General features: G+C 51.7%; 3 protein-coding genes across 11 annotated transcripts; 1 reads left to right on the top strand and 2 right to left on the bottom strand.

Annotated features, from left to right (window-relative positions):
- Positions 1-1,441: 1,441 nt before the first annotated feature.
- Positions 1,442-2,227, bottom strand: LOC121134291 (keratin-associated protein 10-3-like). 3 transcript variants are annotated; one of them, XM_040732363.1, is made up of 2 exons: positions 1,778-2,227; positions 1,442-1,651 (listed from the first exon to the last, which is right to left on the bottom strand). In XM_040732363.1, the coding sequence occupies exons 1-2, from the start codon at positions 2,225-2,227 to the stop codon at positions 1,442-1,444; spliced, it is 660 nt and encodes a 219-aa protein (XP_040588297.1). The 3 variants fall into 3 exon arrangements, with proteins under 3 accessions (XP_040588297.1, XP_040588298.1, XP_040588296.1); XM_040732364.1 differs by having other exon boundaries at positions 1,442-1,703; positions 1,833-2,227; XM_040732362.1 differs by having other exon boundaries at positions 1,442-1,867; positions 1,919-2,227.
- A 4,372-nt stretch (positions 2,228-6,599) lies between these two features.
- On the top strand, positions 6,600-7,512 carry LOC121134290 (keratin-associated protein 10-1-like). 7 transcript variants are annotated; one of them, XM_040732357.1, is made up of 2 exons: positions 6,600-6,696; positions 6,766-7,512. In XM_040732357.1, the coding sequence occupies exons 1-2, from the start codon at positions 6,600-6,602 to the stop codon at positions 7,452-7,454; spliced, it is 786 nt and encodes a 261-aa protein (XP_040588291.1). In that variant the 3' UTR covers positions 7,455-7,512. The 7 variants fall into 7 exon arrangements, with proteins under 7 accessions (XP_040588291.1, XP_040588289.1, XP_040588290.1 ...); XM_040732355.1 differs by having other exon boundaries at positions 6,600-6,698; positions 6,747-7,512; XM_040732356.1 differs by having other exon boundaries at positions 6,600-6,705.
- Positions 7,513-12,654: 5,142 nt separating this feature from the next.
- LOC106021182 (keratin-associated protein 10-3-like) lies at positions 12,655-13,523 on the bottom strand. Its single transcript, XM_013113846.2, has one exon. It carries the CDS (start codon positions 13,521-13,523, stop codon positions 12,909-12,911), a length of 615 nt encoding a protein of 204 aa, XP_012969300.2. The 3' UTR covers positions 12,655-12,908.
- Between the last annotated feature and the right edge of the window lie 466 nt (positions 13,524-13,989).

Here is a 13,989-nt window from a genome sequence, read left to right as displayed (position 1 = left end):
CCAAGTCTGCAAGGCACTACAGCAAAGAACAGAAAGTCGCTGTGGCCTGGAGGAGGCGGATTGTTGCCAGAAATTCACTTTCCAGATAACCAATGTGTGGCTCTAACTGCAACAACCTGGACCAGGCCACAGGTCTAGGCCAGAAGTGGTACCCCAGCCAAGAAAAGGAGCTTGGGGCCAAGTCCTGGGAAGCAGGAGGTGATGCTGTCCAAGGGATGTACTCAGTATCCCTAGCAAGGATTGCAAGATGTGTGTGCTATAGCTGGATACTTTTCTCTGTCTTGACCAGTCCCGCTGGACCTGTTTCTCTCCCACCCACCAGCCTCAGCAGTCACTCACAAAACAATCACTCTGAAGCTTAATATTAATTATAACTGTCTGATCAATGACTAGCTCTCACAATTAAACTAACCCATTTCTATTAGTTTGTATGTTACCATGAGGTTCATGGCTTGTCACCTCATATCCTGCTTCTCCTGTGAATACATAGCATCTCCCTGACTCAGCCTTCTTTCTCTCTGTGTCTTTGTTTGGGTTCCCTCCTGGCTCTATTCTGCCTGGTCATTGGCCAAATCAGCTTTATTTATCAACCAATAAAAGCAACACATTTGCAGCATACAGAAGGACTTCCCATCAGTGTGCTTGAGACTTGTGACCAGGATATCAGCCATCCAATACCCCTGCCATGCCCCAAAGTCCCACAATCCCTCAGGAGAGCAGGTATCCAACCATGCTGCTTTATGAAGACTGCAGGCCAGTGAGGCAGTGTGGTAGGAGCCTCTCAGACCCAAGTTCTCTACAAAGAACAGCTCCCAGGATCTCACCAACCAGGGCAGGGAAGTTTGGGGGAGTCAGGGTGGCCAAAGCCACGCCCAGGATAGGTGCCGCTGCCAGACCCACACTATTCTGCCCCTGAACACAAGCTTATCCCTTGGACACACCTCTGGACAGGGCATACGGGCTTCTGACACCATGGAAGGGGACGGACTCAGTGCCAGTGTGAGGAGCCAGGCATGGGAACACGAGCATTCACGTGAGAGACAATCTTGGTTAGGTTTATCAAGCGGTTTATTGGCAGCTGCAGCTGAAAGGGGCTGGGGTGGGAGGAAAAGAGCCAGGGTTGGCCTACACACAGCAGAGCCCTGTCACAGACCCAGGGAAGTGGCTGGGAGGCCGTCTCTGAAGCAGCTTCTGCTTTGCTACACAGAGGCCTATACTGTAGAGGCTGTGCTCACTGCGGCAGGGCCAGTAGGCTCCCTGACTGGGAGAGTCTTGGGTAAGAGCTGGGACTTCTCCCAAAGTGAGGGAGGGGTTAGCAAGTGACAGCCGAGGTCCTGCAAGACCATGGAGAGGCAATGGAGACAGTTGCTGGCCACTAGCAGAGAAGCCAGGGGTCAGGTGAGAGGGAGTTCCCAAGCTCTGGGGTGATAACAGAGTCCACTCAGCAGCTGGACTTCTGGGCTGAGGAGAGGCCACAGCAGGCCTGGCGGGAGCAGGCAGGGCGGCAGAGCAGGGACACGCTGGAGCAGGGCTTGCAGCAGCTGGGCTGGCAGGAGGAGGCACAGCAGGAGGAGGTGGGCACACAGCAGGCGGGTCTGCACACAGGGCGGCAGAGCAGGGACACGCTGGAGCAGGGCTTGCAGCAGACAGGCTTGCAGCACACAGGCACACAGCAGGATGGCTGGCAGCATGAGGGCTGGCAGCTAGACTGCTGGCAGCATGAGGAGGACCCGGAGCAGATGGGTGTGCAGCAGACAGGCTTGCAGCAAAGAGTCACAGAACAGGGTGAGGAGGTGCAGCATGAGGGCTGGCAGCTAGACTGCTGGCAGCACGAGGATCCAGAGCAGATGGGTGTGCAGCAGACAGGCTTGCAGCAAAGGGTCACACAACAGGGTGGTTGGCAGCATGAGGAGGAAGCCCCACAGCAGACAGGCTTGCAGCAAACTGGCACACAGCAGGACTGCTGGCAGGGGGAGCAGGTGCAGCATGAAGGCTGGCAGCTAGACTGCTGGCAGCATGGTGTACAGGAAGATTGGCAGCAGGGGCTGGACACACAGCTCACTGGGGTACAAACAAGAGTAACACAGGAGGCTGGGGCACAGCAGCTGGGCTGGCAGCAGCTGGGTTGGCAGCAGCTGGGCTCACAGCAGCTCTCTGGGCAGTCGTCCACCTGCCAGGAGCAGTTGGTGCAAGCGTCAGAGCAGACAGACATGGTGGAGGCGGCCATGGCAGAGCTGGGCTGGAGTAGAGTGAGTGTTGAGTGAGTGAGTGAGTGTTGAGCGTGAGTGAGTGTGAGGTCCTGAGCCATCAGCTTTTATCCCCCTGTGTTGTTGATCTCCCTTCCTTGTTGGTGCCGCTCATGGCCATCATTAGGGTGTTTGTTTGTCTGGGATGTTGTTGTCAGACTGTCCAGAAGATGCATCTGGAGGTTAGGCTGTGTGTCATATGAAGCCAGTGCTAGCCAGTGTCCTTGGAAGCAGCTGCTCCCATGTCCTCCATTTCCCCCTCTGTGTCTCGCTACATGTATGCACACACATGCACACACGCATGGATTCAGAGCCCACTCTCCTCGTGCTAGTGGTTGTGTTCTGTGAGTCACTAACACTGATTTAGAAGATGCTGGTCGATTGCTGCTGGCGCTCACACAGGGTCAGTTTCCCATGAGCCTCTGGTCATCACATATGCTACATACATGGAAGCTTGTCTGATCTCTGGTCATCACATGTGCTACATGGGAATTTGTCTGATTTCCGGTCATCACATGTACACAGACATGGGAGCTTATCTGATCGCTGGTTATCACATGTGTCACACGGGGGCTTGTCTGATCTCTGGTCATCACATGTGCTACACGGGGGTTTGTCTGATTTCCGGTCATCACATGTACACAGACATGGGAGCTTGTCTGATACCTGGTTATCATGTGTGTCACATGGGAGTTTGTCTGATTTCCGGTCATCACATGCACTACATACATGGGAGCTTGTCTGATACCTGGTTATCGTGTGTCACACGGGAGCTTGTCTGATGTGTGTCTGTCCAAAGTCTACTAGAGCTATCCATATGGCAGACTCATTACCACTGGCCTCACACCAACAGCAAGACTCTGTGGAGTGCCCTGTAGTACTAATGTCACAGCACATGGTGGTTCAGCACCATTCAGGGGCATTCCCCAGCAAGAGGACAGCACAACCCCAGAAAACTCGGCACCAAGGAGACCCAAGGAAACTTGTTTTCAGGGTGAGTCAGAATCAGAAGGCACAGCCTTATTATTATCTCATCCTACCCAGCTGGAAGCATGTACCTTAAGACTCCCTTCTCTGTGGATGTCCATGGATAGCCACAGAAAGTTCACAAGTAGATTTGGGGATGCATGTAAGTGTCAGAAAGTAAAAATTAAACAGAATCCATAAATGGTGAGCATTGACTCTGCTATCCATTCACCCGCCTCTTATTCACACACCTACCTACTCATCTATTCATCCACCTGTCATCTGTCCATCTATCCATCCATTCATCCACTCACTCATCCATCCACCTGTCCATCTATCCATCTATCCACTCATCTATCCATCTACCAATCCACCCACCTATCTATTATTACCCACTCATCCATCCACTAATACACCCATCCATCTACTAACACACCCATCCATCCACTAACACACTCACTCATCCACTAACACACCCATCCATCCACTAACACATTCACTCATCCACTAACACACTCATCCACTAACACACCCATCCATCCACTAACACACTCATCCATCCACTAACACACTCATCCACTAACACACCCATCCATCCACTAACACACTCATCCATCCACTAACACACTCATCCATCCACTAACACACTCATCCACTAACACACTCATCCATCCACTAATACACCCATCCATCCACTAACACACCCATCCATCCACTAACACACTCACTCATCCACTAACACACTCACTCATCCACTAACACACTCATCCACTAACACACTCACTCATCCACTAACACACCCATCCATCCACTAACACACTCACTCATTCACTAACATACCCATCCATCCACTAACACACTCATCCATCCACTAACACACTCATCCACTAACACACTCATCCACTAACACACTCATCCATCCACTAACACACTCATCCACTAACACACTCATCCATCCACTAACACACTCATCCATCCACTAACACACTCACTCATCCACTAACACACCCATCCATCCACTAACACACTCACTCATTCACTAACACACCCATCCATCCACTAACACACTCACTCATTCACTAACACACTCATCCATCCACTAACACACTCATCCACTAACACACTCATCTATCCACTAACACACTCATCCATCCACTAACACACTCATCCACTAACACACTCATCTATCCACTAACACACTCACTCATCCACTAACATACTCATCCACTAACACACTCATCCACTAACACACTCATCCACTAACACACCCATCCATCCACTAACACACTCACTCATCCACTAACACACCCATCCATCCACTAACACACTCATCCACTAACACACCCATTCATCCACTAACACACCCATCCATCCACTAACACACTCATCCACTAACACACCCATTCATCCACTAACACACCCATCCATCCACTAACACACTCATCCACTAACACACCCATCCATCCACTAACACACTCATCCACTAACACACCCATCCATCCACTAACACACTCACTCATCCACTAACACACCCATCCACTAACACACCCATCCATCCACTAACACACTCATCCATCCACTAACACACTCACTCATCCACTAACACACTCACTCATCCACTAACACACTCATCCAGTCATCCACCCACCCAGCCACACACCCATCCATCTATCCGTCTATCTATCTATCTATCTATCTATCTATCTATCTATCTATCTATTTGTCTATCTATCTATCCATTCACCCACCTATTTATCCATCCATCCAATACCTACTCAGCTATATACTTATTTCCTTATCCATCCACTCACCCACCCCCATCTATTCATCTAACTGCCATTCATACGTCATTCCATTCACTCACCCACCACCCATCCATCTATCCACTTACCCACCCACTATCCTATCCATCCACTCACTTACTTACTCATCTACTGGCTCATGCACCCATCTATTCACCATCTACCCATCCACCCACCTGTACATATATCCACTAACCCACTTATATATGCACTTACTCACCCAGCCAATCCACCCACCAAACCACTCATCCATACTCCCATGTATTTACCCATCTTACCTACTCATGCATCCACCTACCCCCTCATCCATCCATCCATCCATCCATCCATCCATCCATCCATCCACTCACCCACGTACTAGCCCATCCATCTACTTTCTCATCATCTATCCACTCACCCAACCATCCACTCATCCATGTACTTATCCTTATGCCTGCCCATTCATCATTTATTATCTATGTGTCTATCCATCCTCTATGCATACATATAATACGTATGCATAAATATGTCTCCATATTTATAGAGTTTAACAACGCAAACTCTATCATACCTAGCCCACCACATTTTTTAATCTTAAATCAAGAAGTTTCTTTTCTGTGACTTTGTGAAGATTTGGCTCATTTACAGCTGATGCAGTTTGGTCCATATGTGTATCCTCTGTTGTTGTGTGGTTCAAAATAACACATATTTGCTGCACAGTGCGTGTGTTGGGAATCTGGTCCAGCAAACCTGGCTGGGCAGAGCTGTACCAAAGCACCCCTAATGGATTCATTGGGCAGATCCCCTTCTCACTCATGTGGCCACTGAGACATTTAAGACGGAGTGCCTCAGTTTCTCTTTGGCTCTGGAGCCTCATCTTTAGGCAGCCCTCTGTACGGACAGCTTATGAGGTGTGGCTTCTTCTAAGCATGGGAGGCTCTCCTAACATGTCAGCATCCTCAGTGCAGCTGCCAGATGCTGGCCCTTGCTATGGGTCATGGCCCACACTGCAAGGGTAGGAGCACATGAACACGGGGGTAGGGACATGCAGCCGCAGCATCCCCCTCCCCCACCCCCTCACCCCCCAACCCCCGCCACCAGGGTCGCCACAATCTGTAACTTAGACATCACTTTTGGCTTTGCACACACTACATGCTGACCCTCAGAGAATTTCTACACTGAGAATTGACTGTAGAAACATGATCCACAGAACCCCAGCGGCCAGGACTCTCTTGCTTGACTCCCTAAGGCAGTTGAGTTTTCTGGGCAGCCCAAGGCTATCTCCGGTGTTGTTCTAGGGAGTGAAGATGTGGAGATTTTCCCACCCAACCTCTGAGGTACCTGTTGCAAATATACATCCTGTCCATCTCAGTGTGGGGCCACCTAGAGATGGAAAAGACCAGCAGATTTACATATACTAAGGATGTTTACACGGTGAGTGACAGCTCACAGCTAAACAAGGAACAGTGTTAATGAGACTGCTGGGTCACCAGACAAGGAAGGTGAGAACCACGAAGGGGAATAAAAGCTGAGGGCTCAGCACCTCACATACACACACACTCACACACACACACTTGCAAGCACACCCCTCCAATCCAACCCCGCCATGGCCGCCTCCACCATGTCTGTCTGCTCTGACGCTTGCACCAACTCCTCCTGGCAGGTGGACGACTGCCCAGAGAGCTGCTGTGAGCCCAGCTGCTGTGTCCCCAGCTGCTGCCAACCTAGCTGCTGTGTCCCCAGCTGCTGCCAGCCCAGCTGCTGTGCCCCAGCCCCCTGCCTGAGCTTCATCTGCACCCCAGTGAGCTGTGTGTCCAGCCCCTGCTGTCAGTCTTCCTGCACACCCTCATGCTGCCAGTCAGGCTGCCAACCAGCTTGCTGCACCTGCTCCCCCTGCCAGCAGTCCTGCTGTGTGACCCTGTGCTGCAAGCCTGTATGTTGCACCTGCTCTGGGTCCTCCTCATGCTGCCAGCAGTCTAGCTGCCAGCCCTCATGCTGTCAATCTTCCTGCTGTGTGCCTGTGTGCTGCAAGCCTGTCTGCTGCACACCCATCTGCTCTGGGTCCTCCTCATGCTGCCAGCAGTCTAGCTGCCAGCCCTCATGCTGCACCTCCTCACCCTGTTCTGTGACTCTTTGCTGCAAGCCTGTCTGCTGCACACCCATCTGCTCTGGGTCCTCATGCTGCCAGCAGTCTAGCTGCCAGCCCTCATGCTGCCAGCCATCCTGCTGTGTGCCTGTGTGCTGCAAGCCTGTCTGCTGCAAGCCCTGCTCCAGCGTGTCCCTGCTCTGCCGCCCTGTGTGCAGACCCGCCTGCTGTGTGCCCACCTCCTCCTGCTGTGCCTCCTCCTGCCAGCCCAGCTGCTGCAAGCCCTGCTCCAGCGTGTCCCTGCTCTGCCGCCCTGCCTGCTCCCGCCAGGCCTGCTGTGGCCTCTCCTCAGGCCAGAAGTGCAGCTGCTGCTGACCTGTCCCTGTGAGAGCATTTCCTGCATCTACAGTGAGTGCCAAGGAACCAGAGCTCACAGAAGAATGTTCATACCCTGTGCTCTGTGCACCCTGGCAGACCATGGCACTGCCCCCTCTCTCTGCCTCTGCCCTTTCCAGGTCAAACATTCTCACCTCATTGGGTCTGTCCCTTCTCTGAATACACTTGAACCTTCTGAGCAATAAAAACGCTGACTGAACCTATGTAGACTCCCATGGTACTCATTGCCATCTTATGAGTCCTCCTTTGCACCCGGAGATCTGCTGTGCTTTGGAGCCTATCTGTGCTAGTTCAGGGGACAGTTCCCTCTGCCCCCTTTGCTTTGTAACTGTGCTTCCTCTGTACGGTGTCAATCAAACATGAACGGGTACTTCTATGCCCCGTGCTTCCCAGAGCAATTGGGTGCCTCCCCCTGAGTGTTTGTCAAGTGCTGCCTCAGTCCAACTGTATGGACATTCTTCTGTGAGCTCTGGTTCCTTGGCACTCACTGTAGATACAGGAAATGCTCTCACAGGGCAGGTCAGCAGCAGCTGTCCCCTGTTCAGTGGTGCGAGTGTGTGCTAACAACTGGAATCAGGTCTGGGCTATGGGCCTTCTGAGCAGACATGTCCCTGCCTCTAGACTTCACTTGGTTCTAAAAGCAGAGACCTTAAGTGTATGGGTGTGATTGGAGAGTAGGCACACCGTGGTGGAGCACACCGTGGTGGAGCACACCGTGAAGGAACACACTGAGAAGTCAGTTACCTGGAGTCTTGTTTCTGTTGAGGATGTGTTGGCATGCCAGGATGGTCCTGACCACATCAGTGACCGTCAGGGAACTCAGCTTGCAGAGGCTGAGAGTAAGAATCAGTGCCCCAGGTTGTAGCTCTAGTTCTGGGATAGGCAGGTGTCTTGGCAGCAGGTGTCCATGTGCCTAGCACCACCTGACCTTCCACACAAAGAATCCCCTGAGCTCCACTGAGGGACCTAATCAGGACTTGAGTCTCCCCCACAGGTCTGCTTGGGACCAAGTTGGTGCTGCCTCCCTAGGTACCCAGGGTGGGGGGGGGTGGAGTGACACCCTGAGACTTCTTGTATCTGCCCCGGATCTATGGCAGATTTCCTTCTGGGGAAATGCTGGCTGCATAGACCAGGCCTGAGCAGTAGTGGGTCAGGTAGTGGTGATTCAGAGATAGACCCTGAGAAGTCACAGAGGGATGTACACTTGGGGCTGGAAGATATCCTGTCCTCACACATGAGGAATGGATTCTCTGAAGCCCATGACCTTGCAAGTTCTGTCATCCTAGAAACTGTGAAGATGGGAAGCCATTGTACTTACACACACACACACACACACACACACACACACACACACACACATGCACGCACGCACGCACACACTGCACAGCCTGCCGGGGGGGGGGGGGGAGGCTGATTCAGCCCACATCAGCTGGGTATAGTCTTGGCTCCAGACCCCAGTATAGGACTGACTGCCAGTGCTGGTGGCTTTCTGGGACTTTCTCAGGGGGCTCTAGCTGAGTGGACATGGTGGGTGAGGTGCAGGAGAGCAGGGCTTGGCTCCCTGTGGGTGGTCTATGTCCTGTGGCTGGGCCATAGGCATGGGCACTGTGAATGAGAGCAGGGTCACCACAGGATGGAGACAGCCAGAGAGAGGACATACCCCAGGCTGCAAGTGTTAGGTCTACATGGGTAGCGGCCTGCCTTGGTCATGGTGTTGACCTTGCCTTCAAGCACAAACTCTGTGGTCAACCCCCTCAGATTGTCACCAGCAGTGACCCATGGGGAGATAGAGCTGGCTCACAGGAGTGTCCCCGCAGCAAGGCAACAGCACCCTTCAGTTGGGTGAGGGGAAACCCATGGAGCAGAACAGCATTTTCAGACCACAGTGGGAAATAATCTACAGAACAGGCCAGCACCGTCCAGGATGGAAGCAATGGACAGAAAGAAATCCAGAATGGCAGAGCCAGTGACATTAGCAGACAGAGAGTAAAATTCGTGACATTCATGATGGGTGAGGACCCAAACCAAAAGCAGGAGCCTGACGAGGGGCGGCCAAGAAAAAAAACATATACCAAAAGCTAAAAAACAGAAGAGCAGCAAGAAAAAACCCAAAATTATCAAAGACGAGACAACGTGGAAGAAAATAACCTGCATGTGAAGCTCTCCAAGGAGAGGGACACCGGGGTATCTCAAGAGGCCCAGGGAGCTGGAGTCATGCGCACAGCACTGAGCAGCCTGACACATGTAAAACCTTAGTGTAAGGGGAAAGACTGGACCAGGAAGCTGAGAAAAGAGAAAGTGCCAGACAGTTTTCCAAATCTGAAATAACACCGATGAGAACACAGAAAACTTGAAGCAGTTCCAGACACCCACCTGTCCACTGACATCTAAGCAATGTTCCATCCAACAATGGTGGAAAGCTTTATTTAATCATCCATGAACACACACCAAAATAAGCCACCTCCTCAGCACCGTGAGCCACAGCACATCTCGAGGACCAAAATCAGACTGTGTCCAGATCTCGGCAGAACAAGGAGTCACCTTGGGAGAGCTGGGAGACTGCAAGCGTGGGGAAACCAAAGAAAGAGTGTAAGAGCAGCCCACCGACCAAAGATAAAATCACCATGGGAATCAGGATGTATTCTGAGCAAAATGAAAATGAAATCCCACGTCTGAGATCAAGCTACGGCAACATGTAGAGAGTGATGCTCTGTGATTCTTCTTGGTACGCGAGGGAGGCTGCGAATCTGTGCTTTAACTCGGAGCTAGAGATGAGGTACAGGTGAAGCCCCAAATAACCAGCTACATGAAGGCCATGAGCAGTGGGGTCAGACAGCTCCAGGCTAAAACAGCCAAGACCAGGGTCTTGCATTTGGGGATGACAAAATGGACATTTCTAGTGAGCTTTACTGGTCAAGAAAAAGGAAGAAGTGAATGACCCATACTAGGAATGGAAAGAGTGTTTACCCCGGAGTCTGTGGACACCAACAGAACAACGCAGAAGGCAATGGCCTCGTGTGGACACACCTAGCAGTGTAGAGGAAGCAACCAAGCCACTGGAAAGACAGACTGCATAACTAACAAGAGGAAAACAAAACATCAGAGCAGCCCTGGAGCAGGCAAAGGGATTGAAGCCTTAACTAAAAACACATTGCAAGGAAAACACTGATTCCAAGAAGTCTCCTTTGTGGGAGAAATGGCACCAGTCTCCCCGTGTGTGAGAACACAAGAGAATGAGACACAACAAACACACACACACACACACATTCCTCACTTCATGAGATAAACTATATTTCTAGATAATTGCAGTCAAGTGTAAGAGATAATGGGGTGTAGTGGTATATGCCTTTAGTCCCACCATCAGGACACAGGCAGGTGGATCTGTATGATTTCAAGGCCAGCCTGGTCTATATAGTCACTTCCAGGCTAGCCAGGGATGTATGGTGAGACCCTGTCTCAACAAAACAAAACAAAACAAATCAACAACAACAACAACAACAAAACCACCAACAGGGGTTAAAGATAAATAAACCATCAATGACAACATTTAAAAAAGGAAGTAACAGATTAACTAAAATATGTGTAAGATCTAAAGGCGATAAAGTAATTCTGAAAGAGATGAAAGAAATCCCAGATGAGTGACTGGGGGGGGGGTATACCATGTTCATGGACCCAAAGACACAATGTTAAATGTCTGATCTTCCCTAGATGATCTATGAGTTTAATGAAATCTCAGTCAAAATCCCAGCAGGCTTTGCTGTCAAATTTGATGGGGTGCTTCCAAAATCCCTGGGATGCATAGATGACCCAGAGTGGTCAACCAAACCTGAAGAAGGCAAAGAAAAATCAGAGAACTTCCATTATTTGACTCCAAGACTGCAGAACTGCTGTGTGAGGTGTAACAGTAAACCACAGAAAAATAGGACTGGAATCCAGAACAATCCCACAGTGCTCAGACTGGTTGAGGAGGCTCAGTATCCACAGGGAGTTGGAGCAACTCAGGATATCAAAAATCGACTCAAAATGCTACCAAATGAAACAGGAGGGCTCTAGTCATGTTCCTTACTGTGAGGAAATGGGGTGAGGAAGGGGAACTTGAGGGAAGCCAGGCTTATCCTGGCCCACTGCTCAAGGGTGAGGAAGTCGTGGCTGGTGGAAATGCCGCGCTGCCCCTCATGTAGGCCAACCCGGAAGCCGAGAGCCTGGGCTGGGAGCGGAGGGACCGGAATCTTTAAACAGCTATACCTGTGGCCCTCTCCCAAACGGGCCACAATCCCCCAAAACAGCACTACCAGCCAGGGACCAAGTGTTCAAACATACAAGCCCCAGGGGACATCGCACAGTCAAGCCTCATGAGGAGCCTAGAATGAGTCTGTGTGGTTCTGAGTTAAAGGATAAAGAGGGCTTCGCTGACATTAAGGATTAGGCTCACCACTAAAGAAAACGAAAAGCTGGGACACCCGTGGAGAGAAGGTTTGCAGTGTTTATGTTAATGTGTTCGACCCCCAGAAGTTTACTTTAATAATACAAATATAATGGTCGGCGGGCCATGACACCCCTGACCTCTGCCACAGGCCCTCAGTGTGGCTCTGCTGGAAGTTTCCAGGTCTCAACATGTTCACTCACCTGGGCACCAAGTGCAGCCATGCCTTCCCCACATCAGAGAGGACTGATAATTCATAGCCCTTTGTGAGTGAGGCATAATGCAGCCTATGTTGAGAGGACTTTGTGTCCCTGTGTCCCAATGTCCCAGTAGAGGGTACTGGGCAGTGCCTAGTCCTCTGTATCCTGCCTCATCCCTACAATGAATTTTCTTCCAGATGAGTATCTCTTGTGTCCCTCTCTATGTATGCACAGGCAGGACTCACAAGGCAGCCTAGGCCAGGGGCCACAGTGCCCGGATCCAGGAGTATGGCTTTTCTTGTGTGATTCTAGAAAAATAGAGAAACAGTTGGTGGTGATGGCCTATAGGGTCATACCTATGGGTGAACAGCCACCCATAGGGGTCAGAGGAGCTGAACTTTGGGGGAAAGAGCCCTGAGTCACACTGCGACACCCCCAGGGGAGGTGGCTACTATCCCTTGTCAATTGCTAAGCTGAGTTCTTCCCTCCTGGAAACATTCCTGGCTATGGAGAGGGACATTTTCTTGAACCACATATTCCAAATGCAGGTGGTTAGAAGAGTTTATTGAAGCCATGGGCAGCTGACAAGCTGTATCAGGGTCAGGTAACCAGAACAGAGGGACAGGGACAGGGACAGTGACCCTGAGGATCATCAGGCCTCCTGGGAAGCAGGAGGAGAGGTCGAGTCACAAAGGACAGGTTGGAGGCTGCATCCTGGGGGACTGTCTATCCCAGGTCAGGAGCAGACTGGAGAGGCTGAGAGGGACCACAGGGAGGGACCTGAGTCAGCTGGCACCAGGAACAGACCCATCAGCAGCTGCACTTCTGGGCTGAGGAGAGGCCATAGCAGGCCTGGCTGGAGCAGGCAGGGCGGCAGAGCAGGGACACGCTGGAGCAGGGCTTGCAGCAGCTGGGCTGGCAGGAGGAGGCACAGCAGGAGGAGGTGGGCACACAGCAGGCGGGTCTGCACACAGGGCGGCAGAGCAGGGACACGCTGGAGCAGGGCTTGCAGCAGACAGGCTTGCAGCACACAGGCACACAGCAGGATGGCTGGCAACATGAGGGCTGGCAGCTAGACTGCTGGCAGCATGAGGACCCAGAGCAAATGGGTGTGCAGCAGACAGGCTTGCAGCAAAGAGTCACAGAACAGGGTGAGGAGGTGCAGCATGAGGGCTGGCAGCTAGACTGCTGGCAGCATGAGGGTGTGCAGGAAGATTGGCAGCAGGGGCTGGACACACAGCTCACTGGGGTGCAGATGAGGGTCAGGCATGGGGCTGGGGCACAGCAGCTGGGCTGGCAGCAGCTGGGGACACAGCAGCTGGGCTGGCAGCAGCTGGGCTCACAGCAGCTCTCTGGGCAGTCATCTACCTGCCAGGAGGAGTTGGTGCAAGCGTCAGAACAGACAGACATGGTGGAAGCGGCCATGGCGGGGTTGGCTGGAGGAGGGTGGTTGAGTGTTGAGTGAATGTGTAAGTGTGTGTGTCAGGAGCGGGGTATGCTGGCTTTATACTCCTCCCTAGAGGTACAGGCCCAGCCCGTGACCACTGCTTCCTGGTTGCTGTTGGTTTTGTTCCTGCTTCTGTTTCCTGCATTGCTCCTCGTGTTAGCTGGTACCTCACCTCTCTAGTCTCACAACAAGCAGTGTTTCGTGTGGATCACATGGACTTTCTCCTGGGTTGTTTGCCTTACCAGCAGGATCTATCTGAAGTACTCATGGTGACAGAGGGACAGATAGTAATTGACTACTCCTGGTCCTGGGTCTCATGGGCTAGGACAGGACTCTGCACTTCTGTGCTGGTTAGTGGTGGCCCATGGACTTTCGGGTAGAGAAACTCTGTGATTTCCCTCTGGGGATGTGTTAATTTCCTCAAGCTGTGCAGCCAAATACACC

This window comes from Mesocricetus auratus, unplaced genomic scaffold, assembly GCF_017639785.1.
Source record: "Mesocricetus auratus isolate SY011 unplaced genomic scaffold, BCM_Maur_2.0 Super-Scaffold_100027, whole genome shotgun sequence".
NCBI classification, from domain to species: domain Eukaryota; kingdom Metazoa; phylum Chordata; class Mammalia; order Rodentia; family Cricetidae; genus Mesocricetus; species Mesocricetus auratus.
Note: the sequence above shows the minus strand (reverse complement) of the source record. Positions and strands in the feature narration are given on the sequence as shown.

Coding starts and splice junctions, on each gene's coding strand:
- LOC121134290 (XM_040732355.1), top strand. CDS start 6,600: ATGGCCGCCTCCACCATGTCTGTCTGCTCTGACGCTTGCACCAACTCC. Junction 6,699..6,746: donor GCTGTGAGCCCAGCTGCTGT/GTCCCCAGCTGC, acceptor AGCTGCTGCCAG/CCCAGCTGCTGTGCCCCAGC.
- LOC106021182 (XM_013113846.2), bottom strand. CDS start 13,523: ATGGCCGCTTCCACCATGTCTGTCTGTTCTGACGCTTGCACCAACTCC.
- LOC121134291 (XM_040732362.1), bottom strand. CDS start 2,227: ATGGCCGCCTCCACCATGTCTGTCTGCTCTGACGCTTGCACCAACTGC. Junction 1,868..1,918: donor GCAAGCCTGTCTGCTGTGGG/GCTTCCTCCTCA, acceptor CTTTGCTGCAAG/CCTGTCTGCTGCACACCCAT.